The following is a 15,784-nucleotide window of genomic DNA, read 5'->3' on the forward strand; positions in this document are numbered from 1 at the left end:
GTTTCCAACTACTCTGTTAAATGGGGTAACAATAGTTTCCAACTACTCTGTTAAATGGGTAACAATAGTTTCCAACTACTCTGTTAAATGGGTAACAATAGTTTCCAGCTACTCTGTTAAATGGGTAACAATAGTTTCCAACTACTCTGTTAAATGGGTAACAATAGTTTCCAACTACTCTGTTAAATGGGTAACAATAGTTTCCAACTACTTCCAGTTGTTATAGCAAATGTATGAAATCGTTTCTCTTTCTTTCTATAAGGTAAACATTTCATATTTAAATTTCAAGGTAGTTTTTAACATATCCATAGACATGATTGACTCTAGACTAGCAATTTGAGGGTCGTGGGTTCGAATCCCCGTGACATCAAACATGCTCTTTCTTTCAGCCGTGGGGGCGTTATAATGTGTCGGTCAATCCTTCAATTCGTTGGTAAAAGAGTAGCCCAAGAGTTGGCTTCCCTCTAGTCTTACACTGCTAAATTAGGGACGACTAGCGCAGATAGCTCTCGTGTAGCTTTGAGCGAAATCAAAACAAAACAAACACATTAGATTATTAAAAAGCACTCTTAACGACAAACATGTTGGTTCCATCTTTGAAAGATGTAATTTATTTATTTATCACTCAGTGAGATGGTAGTTGCTTTCCAAATACATTAAAACTTATGAAGATGAATAATCGCACGTGGGGGATTATTTAGTAAGAAGTTCACATCTCTTAAGTTACAAATACATATGTGGTATTAGTTATTATGATAGAATAGTGAATATTTTTGCTCATTGCTCGAGATTTTTGGCGAGCTTGTAGGATAAGATATAAACACACATTGCTTTCGTATCGACAAGTACAGCACATTCCAGAAAACATACCAACAGTAAATAAAAACCTTTATTTATATTTTTCTGAAATATACTGCAATGGTGATTGTACTCCTTTTTGGGCTATACAAATCCCCAAGGAAGATCTCAGTATAATACTGTTAATATTACATCGTGGACTACAAAGGGCCGAGTACGTTGTGGTAAAAAAATTAATATGCAAATAAGCAAATCACGTAAAAAACGCAGCCGATATGAAGCTGCTGTGGAACGGATTGAATTAGAACTATATAAGGAAGGAGTGGTGTACTTTGGACATGACAGTCTTTTTCAATGAAAATTACGCTGCAGGGGTATTGTCACCATGCACGGCCGTAAGATAGAACATGACAAGACTTGGAAACATGGACTCTAACTACGTGGTGAGGGTCTAACATTGTTTTATAACGTACTCAACCTCTGTATGCAAGTCCACAAATACATATTTCATTACATTGGTGTTTACACTCCAGTGCGGATAATATGAACACTCAAAAAATGATTACTTTATTACGATTTCGGGACCAATATGAGCTAATGGCTGTTTGGGTAACGAGGTATACGGATAGCGAGAAACGATGGTGAAAACATATTTACCATCTTTCTACGGTTTTATTGAGTAAGCAATATGGCGAACGGTAAAATTATTTTCATACTATTTAGTGCCCTCTAGTGGCACAGCGGTATGTCTGCAGACTAACAACGCTAGAATCCGTGGTGGGCAGAGCACAGATAGCCCATTGTGTAGCTTTGTGCTTAACTTTAAACAAATAAACGATACTAATTAGAACTAGTGAAGGAATACTGTGTATTATGAAGTTCAATCTTACTGGCTAAGTTGCGACTACAGCAGTGGTTCTTAACCTTTTCTGCTCCATGCCCCACCTCAAAAAATTTGATGCCCCCTTAATATAAAAACAAATTTGGTGTTGAAAAGGTATAATAATATAATGTAAAATTTAGAAATTTAACAAAAAAAATAGGAGTTTAATTAATAATAAACTATATATTTAGAGCACTTACTAACACTTTCATAATTTTTTATCGTGTGAAATTCACTAACATTCGAACAACAATGCAACTTACCACATCGCTTCCACACCTCACAAAGTTAATGCTTAACTGATCCGAATCTAGCGATAACCGGCAATAAATGAATGACAAATTTAAAGACCGTGTCAGACGACTCAGTTTTAAGTCACGGAACGTTTTTCGCTCTTCACACCCAAATGAAAAAATTTTCTTATTGTAGCATTTTCAAATTGCCCCCCAATATATTCATATTTCTCCCCTGTTGGGCATGCGCCCCACGCTCAGAATCACTGTCCTACAGCAAAGAAAAACAACATGGCGGATTATAAAAGCATTTCATATTTTTAGTTGTGGTGATGGTAGTGAGTATGGAAAATATGGTGGGTGATAAAAGTAGAAATTTCCTTTACGCTTCAGCTGTAACAAGCGAGAAATATAGTGGATTATGAAATTACCTTGTAGTAAACAAGTAACAAACATTCAGTGAATTATAAAAGTAAATTTTACCTTTACGGGCAGCAATAACAAATAATAATTAAGTAATTTAACCTTTTCGCGCCTGAAAGACATAAAAACGGTGATTAACTCCGGTTGTTTGTGGCACAAGAGGGTGAAACTGGTGACATCAAGCAGAAATGTGGTGGATTGTGAAAACAATTCTTACAGTTAAATTGTGGTTACAACAAAAATTCGGGGCGCGGGAATTTTCGGCGTTTCGTGGTTTTCTATTCTGATATTTCAAGACACCAACTGGGAATTCGGGGCATGGGTCCTGTGTGCCAGAGCCTAGCGACGCTTCTGACAACAACTGATAATGTGTTGGAAAATGTGGAACAAGTCTTACTGTTGGTTTGATTGTTTGAAGTTAAGCACAAAACAATACATTGGGCTATATGTGCTCTGCCCATATCGAAACCCGGATTCTAGCGTTGTAAGTCCGCAGACATACCGTTGTGCCACTGGGGGGGGGGGCAATTCTTACTGCTACGTTGCAGATACAAGAAGTAAGAATGTAGTAAAGGCATGGTCAAGGGAAGTCAACATTGGGAATAGTCTAAAAGGTCCATAATATTTTGTTGTTTTTCGTTTATTTTCAATAAACACTTGATTTTTATCTAACTCACTTAAATTCTTTGTGTAGAAAAAAGTTCCTTATAATGCTGGCTACGTCCCTTTGTGGTAAATTCTAAAAGTTACGATTGGCATTACAATGCAGTTACCACAAGCAACAATAACTTTTTTGGATTATGAGAGTAAGTCTTACCGTTTCGTTGCAATGGTAGTGAGCCACGAGAAGATAAGGCATTGTAAACAACGTAGCATACATCATTCCAGCAGTTGGGGAGAGCAGGATAACACACAGTTTGTGCTTTACGGAAGCCATCACAATCATACCGATGGAATAAGCAAGTTGTCCCCCAATGTAGACGGGCTTAGCTCCTGTTGATGAGAACAAAAATGAAGCTAACTTCAACAGATTATTGCGTTGATTTCAGTACAAATGCTGTAAGAAGAAAATAATTTTGCAGGGGTTTCTTATGAAGAAGATCATAAGAAATATTATATTATTTACATAAATGTATTTTTCTTTGTACATGTCATCCTTACCTAGTTTTAGTGATCGATGTGTTACTGTAGCAACTTTAATAGTAAATGTGCGTACGATATCAAGTATGAGTAATACTTCAAGCTAATATATAAAAAATAAAATTAGTTTTATATTTAAATAAAATAGGATATCTACAAGATGCCTTAGAGTATATGTATCTCTTAACTTGGCTACTTATAGTTATGTATTTAACTGAAACACGAAGCTCAAAACTGGCATACGTCTTAAGTTATGTAATGAAAGGTGAATTTCACCTGAGCCTTGAATTTTTTACATTATTTAACTATAGCTATTTAAAATATGATTTAACTTTGATACATAGTACCATGTTTAATCTATACAGTATGTATCTAAAGAAAACATTAAAAATATATATAATAATTTCCAAAAACCTGATTCATGTTGTTTAAGTTTTACGCAATAAATAATATAATAATTAACATAAAAAATAATATATAATTTGAAATGAGAGCTAAGTAAATCTAAACCAAGGAAATAATTTACTAATTACAGTTAAGGCTGTTTGTCAAAATCTAAGTTACGCTGTTTCAGTTTTGCATATTATCAGCAGAATAGTTTTTGATTGAAGATGAATTCACCGAATGCTGGAGGCCTCTTATTTAACTCTTATTGACTGATAATTAGCAAGTAAAAAAATATGGTCTCCATTTGATACTTTCTAGCATAATTACGACACAAAAACGTAATATAATATAATTCAAAGGTTAATTACGTTGTATTAAAACGATTTTGGACCCTCACCACGTTGTTACAGTCCATGCTACCAAAAATAGTCATGCTCTATTTGCCGACCGTGCATCTTGACAATAGCCCTGCAACTTAATTTCCGTTGCAAAAGGACCTCGTAACGTTGTTATATCCTAGTCACACCCACGAGGACAACGTTTTCCCAGCGCCCGTTTTAACAATCCGATCGTATAGAAATCTATAGGCTCTGTGTTCGGCGACTTGTCAAGTGGGTCTTTGTATGGAATAGTGTGAATACCCAACTCATTATTCAGCTACTTAAAGTATGTGCAATAGTTGAGCAGATAAGTCGTGGAAGCAGCTTTTTTTACACGTCTTTTGTAGCTTTTCCAGATGGAGATCCTTCTTGATTATGTTGTGTATTATTGCCTGGGGCACGTGGACGGGTCTTTTTGCCGCTGATATTTGTGATCATGGATTATCACCTGTTACAAGATGCCTCACTTTGCTTACCATGTCTGAGATTATTATTTGTTTCAGGTTATTTTCTATATGGTCCTGGAGCCCTAAGTTTGTCTATATTTCTTTGTTTCCAATACCATTAGATACAAGAAATGTCACCATCTTGGAAATTCTAATTCCGTGATCTAAATTATTTTTATGATATGAGTGTATGAATATTTTGTGTCGGAAAGGGCTGTTATATATTCTTTCTAAAAACCTATCGGTTTTTCACATTACCCGTTATGAACATAAAACAATGTTAAAATGTAGTTATGAGCCATGCTGTTGAAACGAGACTTTAAATCGACTGTGGTTGTCATGTGATTTACTGAGTTGGATCTTCAAAATCGTTTTAATATAACTTACTCATAATATACGGTAATATTATTCTGTCATTACACATTTGTAAATAAAAATTCTCTGAAAGAATATTTAAAGTCCATAGTTTTTATGCCCAACTCTCTACGAATTCTCTGCTTAACTAACCTGTTTTGTTGGAGCTCTTTGGTGTGCTACTCCCTTTACTTTACGGACTTTGTAGGGGAAGTAATATTCGATGGAGATCCAAAGGCTCCAGACGGATCCCCCTCGAACCTGAGGTACTATGAAGGTGTACGATATGGATGCTGGGGAATGGCTATCTACTCTCTGTCCTGCTCTACCTACTCCTACATCATTGAAACGCTTGTCAAACGATTTGGTAAGCACGTGGTTTCTTTATACTTACATGTACACTAATTTACTACCTAGTACGTTAAAAACTGTGAGTTATTTGTGTACAGAAATTCTAATTTGGCAATTTTCTGCTCTATTTCCTTTAGATGTTCTTCTGCATAATACAGAAGAAAAAATCAAGGCCCATGGTGGAAAATATCAAAAATTTACAAATGAAGACGATGAAGAAACTGAAAGCATCCAGATTAGTAATGAATGGTACGGATATACGAAACAGAATTGTAATATAACTGATACTGAAGAAACTTTGGTTCTCAAAGATCTTAGTCTACGAAACAATTATTTTGGAGTAACGAATGATTCGGAAAACACAAAGTCAGATCCAAATCATTTAAAAGAAGTAGAAAACTCCAATTACCATGATGATGGAAAAGAATGTTTAAATCAGTTTTACCAAATCGGAAACCAAGACGATTTGGAGACAAATTTAGAAGATACATTTGCGACTTCTGATGACACATTAAGCCCAAAAAATCAACCTACCCAAATTCAAACCGAAACTACTACAGTGTTTAATATATCAAAATACGAGGCTGTTCGTCATCATCCTTGGGGTATTGTATTCACTGTAGTCGGCACTGTGTTGTTAGACTTATGTTCCGATTCATGCCAGTCACCAGCCCGCACCTATCTTCTGGATGTTACAGTTGTACAAGACCATGCCTTGGGTCTCAGTACCTTCACTATAATGGCTGGTCTAGGAGGATCAATTGGTTACTCTATGGGAGGTATCAACTGGGAGTCTACAATCATTGGGAAAATCTTCCGAAGTCATGTGCGCGCAGTATTTACAATTGTAGCTGTCCTGTTCATTGTTTGTCTCGTGGCCACCATTTCCAGCTTCCGAGAGACCTTTGTTATGAGGTCTGTAGAAACTATGGAGTTTGGTGAGCTCTCTGGTATCATGTTTGGTACGTCCATAGATTCGATTAGATTATCCCTTGCGATATAACCAGTGGAAGTGATATTTTGAATATCTTCATATAATATTTCATCATGATCACCAAGATAAAGTCCAATGTCTTTTCCATTGGGAACAAATATAAGTCCCAAGAAGATTCCTATAGAGAGGAAAATGATGAATGGTCTCCTTCGGCCCAGGCGTGAGTAACATCTGTCGCTTAAGGAACCCAAAATTGGGGTTAGAAAAAATCCTATGAGTGGACTCAGACACCATATCAAAGTCATGAACCTCACTTGGACTCCCAGTCCTAGCAGGATAGGACTCACAAAGGCTGTTTCAGCTGCATAACAAAATTCAATACCACATACTGCACCACTGAGAATCACAAGTTCCCACCGAGTCTTCCGTCGATAGATGTGCGAGTAGTCGTCTGATAAACTGCCCCGGTTTAACCTTGTAATTGTGTTGCTTTTTAGGACGTCAAACGTATGCTGGGCACGAGTCTGGATGTTTGCTACTCGCTGGCTCAAGCTAGATTCCTTTAAAAGTTGGAAAGAATTCTTGGTTCGAGTTTGTAGAGTTTTAAATGCGGCAACTCCTTCTACATACACAGCGTTTATATTCATGTTGATATCATACAGGCATATGATAAATAGTTTAATTTTAAACACAACTTTGTTTTTTCAGGCTGTATGAGAGAAGTGAATTATATAATTTTCAAAGTAACTTACTAGATAATGTTTCATCATAATACGTGTAACTGAAGAATTTGATAAGCTCAAAAAAGACAAGCTCGAATGATTACTCGGATTTTCAGTAACTTAGATTCCACACCTTCATAAATACCAGCTAGTACCAAACAAGAAACTACATGGCTAAAGATAGTTTTGTCTTTAGGACTTGCTTGTAACAAATTTCAGGCTCTAATGACTGAATGTACGATGATCACTTGCAGAATTTCTTTTATTCCCAGGATTACAAGACTATAGAACGGATGAAATCTGTAAAGAATGAGAAATTTAAGTAAGCTAGCTTTGAAACTGTGTTTACATAGCGGTAATTCAAGGACCCTGTTCTGAGCTAACCTTTGCAAGATAAAAGTTAGTGTTAGATAATAAGATTACTGAAGTACATCAGTTAAAGGAAGTTGAACACAACGAGTGAAATATACAAGAAACACAGTTGACTATGACGGAGAAATGTCATCAGGACTTTCTATTGATTTAGGATTCTGAAGTTACTGATTTTGAGATTGGAGAGTTATTGTCACAGTAATAGAAGAGTATGTAGTGTGTAATTGCATATGTGATTTCTATGTTAACAGTTTCTGTATGCTGATACTGTAGAGTAAAGAAGGGATTGCTTGCAGGTATAGTACTTGCCGAACATTTCTGCTGCTGTTATTGTTTGTTTGTTGTTGAGCAAAGCCACATTGGGCTACTTGCTGTGTCCAGCACGGGGAATCGAGCCCCGGATTTAACATTGTAAATCCATAAAATTATCACTGCTGTCATGATAGAAAGTTGATTATTCAAGTGCATCATATGATACTGAAATAGGTGATAAACCTACAAATATAAAAAATATATATTATTATTCACTAAATAAAACTACTTCAAGAGTACAACTTTATTATGTATCATCATTTGATCAGCAACATGGAAACACTAATGGATTATTATAAAGTTAACCATGCGTGTAGCGACTATCCTGCTTGTAGATGGACTTGTTGTGTGACTAATCAGGATCTTCAGAAGGAGTAACAGAAGGACCCAACATAACTTCAAAACTACTTTTCGTACAATAGTGAACTTGAAAATGCTCTACCAATGTACATAACGTGGCACTTGTATGATCAGTTATGATGACATATGGTCCTATTTTTTCAGTCAAGGAAAATGTAGTAGCTGATCAGTTATACAACTAATAGTCATTTCTGCTGTGTTTCTACACTGATTATTTTTATATTAGCGATATCATTGGAACTGTGTTGTGCTGACTCAACAGTCAGTGTCACAGAGTGTACATACAATCCAGTACATGGAAAGAGTAACTGATAATGTTTTTGACTAACATGGGTTTTAGGGTTACTGATAAAACTTATATTATGTACGTGTGAGTTAATATGTAATACTGAGATGGATATATGTGTATGTTGCTGGAAGCAATCACACTTGGACATTATGCGTGACTTTATGGTTTTATCTTCTTTGCTCATACACAGGAATTTGTTTGTTTTGTTGTAGAGCTACACAATAAGCTATCTGCATTATGAGCACACAGAATTACCACTGAGCTAGTTGGGGGGGGGGGGGTAATTGGAAAACATATGGACATGATCGTGATAAACATTCAGGAGCCACAAACAATAAATAACTGCAATTCAGCCAAGTCGTTTGGTTGCCGTTTGACCTTCCCAGTTTCCATATAAACCAATGCAGCCTTAATAACATTCGTACTGAAGCTTTGTAAAAGCCAATCTATGGTTACAAGTGTTAAATTGGACTCTTACTTTGTGGGTAATTTCACCACATTTGGTGCATGCTTGGGAACAATGTCTTGCTGTAAAATGAATTCTTGCTAAACAAGCCTTGTTCCCGAAGAAATTACCTGATGGATGGGAAATTAATTATGCCTGTCAGCAGTCAAGGTGTCACCAATGTTGTGTAGACTTTCAACACCATTAGCTGAGTTGAAGCTCACGCTTGTATTGATCCTCAAAGGTGATTTACTATCGATGTTGTACATTAACCGTTAAAATGTTAATATTTTGCTCTCAAACAAACTATCATTGATTGTTACCAAACTATTTAACTTTGAAGTGGAATATATATTTCAGCTTTTTCGGTTAGATTATTTCTCCTAAGCAGTTTTTAGCACTACACATTTATTGAAGCCACTTCATGCTAATGTGTGTTCTAATCTGGAGGTAACATTAACACCAGGTAGGATATTAGTGCAGTCTCTTCTGGATTGTCAAGTATCAGGTAAAAAGCATGTCCTGAATTACTTAAAAACACTTTTGAATTTGAAAGGTTTGAACTATCTACCTCGATCTCCACTTCTATTATCAACAACACTAGTTTCATGTACCCCTTTCAAGGTGTCCATACAACTCCTGTGAAACAGAACATTTTTATTCAGCCTGTCACATGGAATAGTCTTCACTAGCAAGAACCCTGATTTCTACACGTTTGTCATGGGGCATTTTGTCTTGGGAGCCATGAATGCATTAATTACCCTACTGTATTCTTATAGGCATTATGCTGGTGTGGCGCTCTGTGATTGGTCGAATGACAGACAGTCATAGTAAGCTATCATTTGGTGTGCCTTTATACAACTGGGGGGGGGCACTCCCAAATTTTTTTTTACATTTTATATCGGTGTATTCACTGCTTCCATAATTATTTCCAATACACCTTTTAATGCGTATAAGCAGGATTTAAAATATTTACAATTATTTTTGTTTCTACTATGACAGTTTAAAATTAACTTCTGTGTATTGTGATGCGTGTAAACGAATTTTTAATGGAACTTGATCCTCCTGAGATGTAGATTTTACCAATCTTTCGAATGGCTGGCTGAATTTCCACACTTTTCTTGCTTACACTACTGACTAGTTTCAGCTACTGCCACGTGGCACCACAGTGAACACTGCAAAAGAGTTACCACGATTTTCTATCTTGAAAAAAAAAAGAAGCCATGCTTGTCATACAGTGACTTATGAAACAACATAGTCAACTATAACATATTCTTGGGAAGTAAATTACAACCTTTCGTGACATAAAAACCAGTTTATATAAACCAAGATTTTCCCCTGGTGTCTCAGTAGCAAGGCTGAGGGCTTGTAACTCTAAAAATTGGGTTTTGATACCCACAGTGGGCAGAGCAATAACCTATTGTGTAGTTTTGTACTTAACAACAAACAAACAAAGATATTTCGTTTTTAAATAATTTGTATGCACTGATCCTTAGGCAATATTTTGGTAATACAATTACAAAGGGAAGATGGTTAAATTCAATTAACACACCTGTTTAGATCTACTAGAGCTGAGTCTGTGTGGTTGTTTGTTTTCTTAGAAATTGCCTTACTAGCAGTTGCTAGTGGATTAACTCCTTATCTAAGTCAGCAGAGCTTTCGTTAGGTGCAAAAAGATATATGAAGTAATGCCTAATCTATTTTTAAAAAGTACATATAAATATTACAAATCTGAGCGTGTCCTTAAATGGAGCTATATAAGTGTATCATTTGAATACTGATTAGACATAACAACCTTAATCTTGCTTTTAAGCTTTTCAAATTGTCAGATATTTCCATAGAACTAGCACAGCTGCTTTGAATAAATACGAACTACGTGTGTGTAAAGAGGTAACATTCCCGAGAGGGGGGGGGAATTTTAGTGTACGAATGTGGTTTCTAAACAGTTTTATACTGCATTAGAGTAAAAAAAAACCTTTCAATAAAATATTTCATCAGAGAAAATTAACTTTCTTTATGTACTCATAAACAGCCAAATCACCTTCACTGACATTTTAAGTAACCAAGTATCGATAAACTTGACAAGTGTAAAAGAAGAACAGTGAATTAGAGAGCTTATTCATAAAATGTCATTAAAATTAACTATTTGTTACTATTGTTCACTTGAACCCATACATATACATACTGGAGAAAGAGCACGAACGTAAATAATGAAAGTGTGGCTTCTATTTTTATTTTGAACAACTTTGATCTTAGGTAACTGAAGCAACTTGAAAATTTTCGAGGAAATTTTATAAATTGCTTCAGAGTTTTAGTAGTTGAAAATACATATAATAAAAACTTAAGGGTTTTTAGTATAAGCAAGTAGTCAAGGATATATATAAAAAGAAAAGAGGCAACAAGAGGACGTCTGTGTTACAAAATAAGCTTGCAAAATGAGCCTTGAGAATTGATAAACAGGAACTTAGTTATGTAAGGAGTATTGCCTAGAAACAAGCAACAAGACACATGTATTACAAAACAAAGCTTGAGAAGCGAGCTTGGAAACCAGTAACCAAGGTCAGCAGCAGAGTTAGTAGAAATGCTGCCTAGAAACAGGATGAAGACACCAGTACATATGACAATTTGAAGAATTGTTGATCTCGCCCTCTTAGAACTAAGAAAGCTACAGAAAAGTTTAGATGTGGTGAGTCATATCGGCACTTTGAGGTGGTATTAATTACAGTACATGGGTGTAGCAGTACAAGTGAATGGGCGGCCGGCTAACACCACTTATCTATGACCAATTACTTGAGAGTTTTGGTTCTGGTTTAGCCCGGGAATTCCCCTAAAGTAGCCAATAGGAGCACAGGACTACTTGTGGGTGATGCTGTGTCCTATTTAGTAGGTCGAAATAATACATAGAAAAGATAGTTTAAAAGCCCATGTCAGAGGCTGAAAAGTTAAGTTGTCCGGGACTGAAGAAAAGTTCTCCAGCAAGTTCTCCAAGACTGAAGTTATCCGTTGAGTAAATTCTGAAGTTCTCCAGGACTGAAGAGATGAAAATGAAAATGACTAGCGTGGCTAAGACCTCTATCAAACCAAATTCTACTGTAAGTATAATCTCTCTCTCTTAATCAGCTAGTGTAGAAGTATATAAAATTGTGACTGTATCTGAATAAAATTGTTAATGCAAGTAATAATCCAATATAGTTAATGTTTGAAGTTGTAAGGTTTTATGAAGTTATTAAATGTTAAATAAATGTTATTCTAAGAGTTAACCATTGGCCTGAGTCTTTATGTCTTTAGTCTAACTGTAAACTTTCTCGAGTTAGCGACTTGTGACTCCATTCGTCACGACAAATCCTCCAATAAATAAATTTGGTGTAACGAGTAGTTTTAATTGAAACTCCAACAATTAAGCCCACCTGGGCGCTACTCATTACATAAGCACTTTAAAGTTTTTATAACATAGATATTTCAGGGAATCTCACTTTATTGTTATAACATAGATATTTCATGGAATCTCACTTTATTGTTATAGTTATAACATAGATATTTCAGGGAATCTCACTTTATTGTTATAGTTATAACATAGATATTTCATGGAATCTCACTTTATTGTTATAGTTATAACATAGATATTTCAGGGAATCTCACTTTGTTTTTATAGTTATAGCATAGATATTTCATGGAATCTCACTTTATTGTTATAGTTATAACATAGATATTTCAGGAAATCTCACTTTGTTTTTATAGTTATAGCATAGATATTTCAGGGAATCTCAATTTCTTGATTTCACAAAAAAAAAGAAATTATGGACAGCTGAATATACTGTAAAAGAAACACAGTTCATCATGTGATTGCTTTTTAATGAAAGGTCGTTGCAATATATATATAGTTATCTATATAAATATAATAGTACTGTATGTTGTATGTCCATGTAATTACTTTGCAGGGTGTGGATGTACCTTCACCAAAATTGGTATGGAGGTTCATTAGTTATATGCGGGGATACATACAAATTTTCAGTTTTCCATTTTGAATTTTGCGGTTTTTATGGGCGTATTTTACCACTATTTCTCCACCTGTTGATGTATCTTCACCAAATTTGGCTTAGAGGTTTGTTGAGTTCATGGGGAGATACATACAAAATTACAGTTTCATATTTTGTGTTTTGCGGTTTTTATGGGCGTTTTATAATTACATATAAGGGAAGCAACTTTACATGTCCTAAGATAACTTTCATTAATCATGAATTTACATAACTTCCATCTAAGGGACGGGTACTTCAGTTAGTAACAAATAAAATAAAAATATGAATCCATTGTTGCTTTTTCTTTAAAAAAATATTAAAGTAAGTTTGGGTTAAAATTGTCGAGATACTGTGTAGCAGTTTTTTCAACAAACAAAATATTAAATGTTTATGGAATAAATTATTATTTAGTGGGTGATTTCATGTCTATGATAAAAAATAAATAAATTAATAACACCTAGTTATCAACACTGTACAAGAATTAACACATACCACTTTAAAAATAGGTCAATGTTCAATAGCTTATATATGGGTAAAAATTTGGAAGGCTACACCCAATGATGTGAGAGAAATTAACCTACTAGAAATGTAAGTTTCAAAAACTATTGATTAAAAGTATGATTTACTTGGTTATTTGTATATTTAATTAAAAAAAAATTATGATACTATTACAAATTAGTGGTATCTATTATGTTACACGCTATTGTGTTTTGGTATTTATATATATTTCATTTGTTTATAAATTAATAATGATTATTTTCTTTTCAAGGGTATGCATTTTGTGTAAATATATTCTTTTATGTGTCCTTTTCATGTATTAGATTTATTGTAACTAAAGTTACACAGGCCTGAACATTGAAAATGTTTGTCACATGATAAACGAATAAAATGTATATTATCAATTAAACAGGCCTGCGATGGTTTTATTGTCTTGAAAATTTTACATGTTCTACAGTAATTTTTGTACGCTGAATCCGAAAAGGACATCCATTTTTCTCCATCACGTACATATTTTTCACAAAACGTCATATGTAATTTTACATAAGTGAATCATTTTCATTGAAATCGGTATCACATTTTGTTATGCTTAAAATGTTGACAAGCAGTGGCTATAGGTTTCTCTAGACCAACTGCTACGTGAGAGTTTTATCGATCGTTCTAGGACCCATTAGAAACACACCGCTAGTATATAAACGGTTAACAAGCTGCATGACGTGTCATTTCTGGATAACATTTGTTTGCGAGTGCGCTTTGAAATGTTTTTCCTTTTTAATATTATTTATTCGGCGCTATGGCAACAAGTGGGTGCGTAAATGACCCAAACATATTCTTTTATATTTGTCGTAAATTACTGTAAATTTGATCTGAGTAAGAGTTTTTTTTTCTCTTCCCAGTTTGCAAGTAATCCTTACGTGATAGAAAAAAAAAAGAATATTATTTTCGAAATCTGCATAGCTGAAGTATGGACAATCCGTTGTTAAAACCAAAACTACTTTTATGAAGCGGGCCTGTGTTATTAATTATTCATGTTGTATTATCTATCACGTGAATAAAACTGAATTGAATTGAAAACGTCAGTGGCAAATGATAAGATAGCCTCAAGTGGGGCCGTTTTACCAGTTTCTAAATACAAAATTTATTCTAAACTTCAGTTGTTATGATTTAGATGAGGGGCATTTAATCGTCGTGCTTTATGTCAAATTGTGATCCTGAGGAATGGAATTAATTCTTCACCTTATCTTTTAGAAACTTGCACATGTCTTATAGTAAAGAATTGAAGTAGTTCTAATAACCATGGGCGAAACCACCCGTTATTAAGCTGTTTACAATGAATGTTTCTATTTTTTTCACCAGTTGTAGAGAGGAGATCAAACTTATGCCATCTTTAATCAAACACCAATACTAGATCATCTGAGACGGGTGTGACCTAGCAGTTTGCGTGATTAGACTGTAAATCCACAAATTCATGGTTTGTGGCCCCTTGCCAAAAACATTTGCTCAGCACTTTGGGGTTGTAGGTACACTATAAGTGTAATGGTCAAATTGCACTTTTCGGTCAGGTAAGAAAAAAATCTATACAGACGCTGAATACGTTATGTTATTATGATTTTGGAGCCTCACCACGTCGTTACAGTTCTTGTTGATACGTCTGGTTATGCTGTAGTTGACCACCGTGTATCTTGACATTAGTCGTGCAGCGTAGTTTGCATTGCAACAGGCTTCATGGTAAAACTGTTATGTTCAAAGCATACCCTTCCTCTCCGAATACTTCTCAAAATTAACCTAGTTCTCAGGACGATGATTTCCCAGTGCAATTTCAATAATCCGAATGCACAGAAATCTATAGGGTATATCTTTTTTATGGAATATTACAAATAACTGTTTTATTCTTCAACTGCTTGACGTATGCAACGGATATATCGTAATAGCAGCTTGTGTGCACGCGACTTGCATAGTTTTACCAGTGAGAGATATTTCTCGATTATGTTGTTCGTGGGTTCTCAATTGTTACGGTTGGGGTACGAATTGCTGCAGATATTTTTATGGGTGGTCCTGGTTCACTAAAATGATCCATATTCCTTTGTTTTTCAACTCCATTGAGTATTGTACTTAACCCTCTGTATACCCCCAAAAAAGTTGAACTCCAAGAACTTTCGAAGAAAAACTGCAAGTTTTTAAATACTTCTATAGATATTTCACTTTGAAATAAGATTCTGTTAAATTCAATTCAATATTTATGATATCAATAAGTGTCGTTAAACATAAGAAAGCTGATAGTGACTATAACAAAAGCGAAATTTTACTCTTTTTCTAGCAAATTCTAGACTTTCTTATCCTAAATAAAACTAAACATCAATTAAAAATTCACTTTCTATAAACATATATTATTTTAAACTATATTTAAACCGAAAGAAAATGTTATATTAAGAAATATATGC

The 15,784-nt window shown here is 34.7% G+C and overlaps 1 protein-coding gene across 1 annotated transcript in view; it reads right to left on the minus strand.

Annotated features, from left to right (window-relative positions):
* Window positions 1–15,784, minus strand: part of LOC106460212 (membrane-associated transporter protein-like) — a 21,737-nt gene that overhangs the window by 3,314 nt on the left and 2,639 nt on the right. The window contains exons 2-4 of the mRNA XM_013919896.2: window positions 6,239–7,351; window positions 3,499–3,580; window positions 3,155–3,330 (exon numbers count right to left, since the gene is read on the minus strand). Of these exons, the coding sequence (XP_013775350.1) occupies window positions 3,155–3,330; window positions 3,499–3,580; window positions 6,239–6,976 (996 nt within the window). The 5' untranslated portion in view covers window positions 6,977–7,351. The remainder of the gene's footprint in view (window positions 1–3,154; window positions 3,331–3,498; window positions 3,581–6,238; window positions 7,352–15,784) is intronic.

Source organism: Limulus polyphemus, unplaced genomic scaffold, assembly GCF_000517525.1.
Source record: "Limulus polyphemus unplaced genomic scaffold, Limulus_polyphemus-2.1.2 Scaffold729, whole genome shotgun sequence".
Taxonomy (NCBI): Eukaryota; Metazoa; Arthropoda; class Merostomata; order Xiphosura; family Limulidae; genus Limulus; species Limulus polyphemus.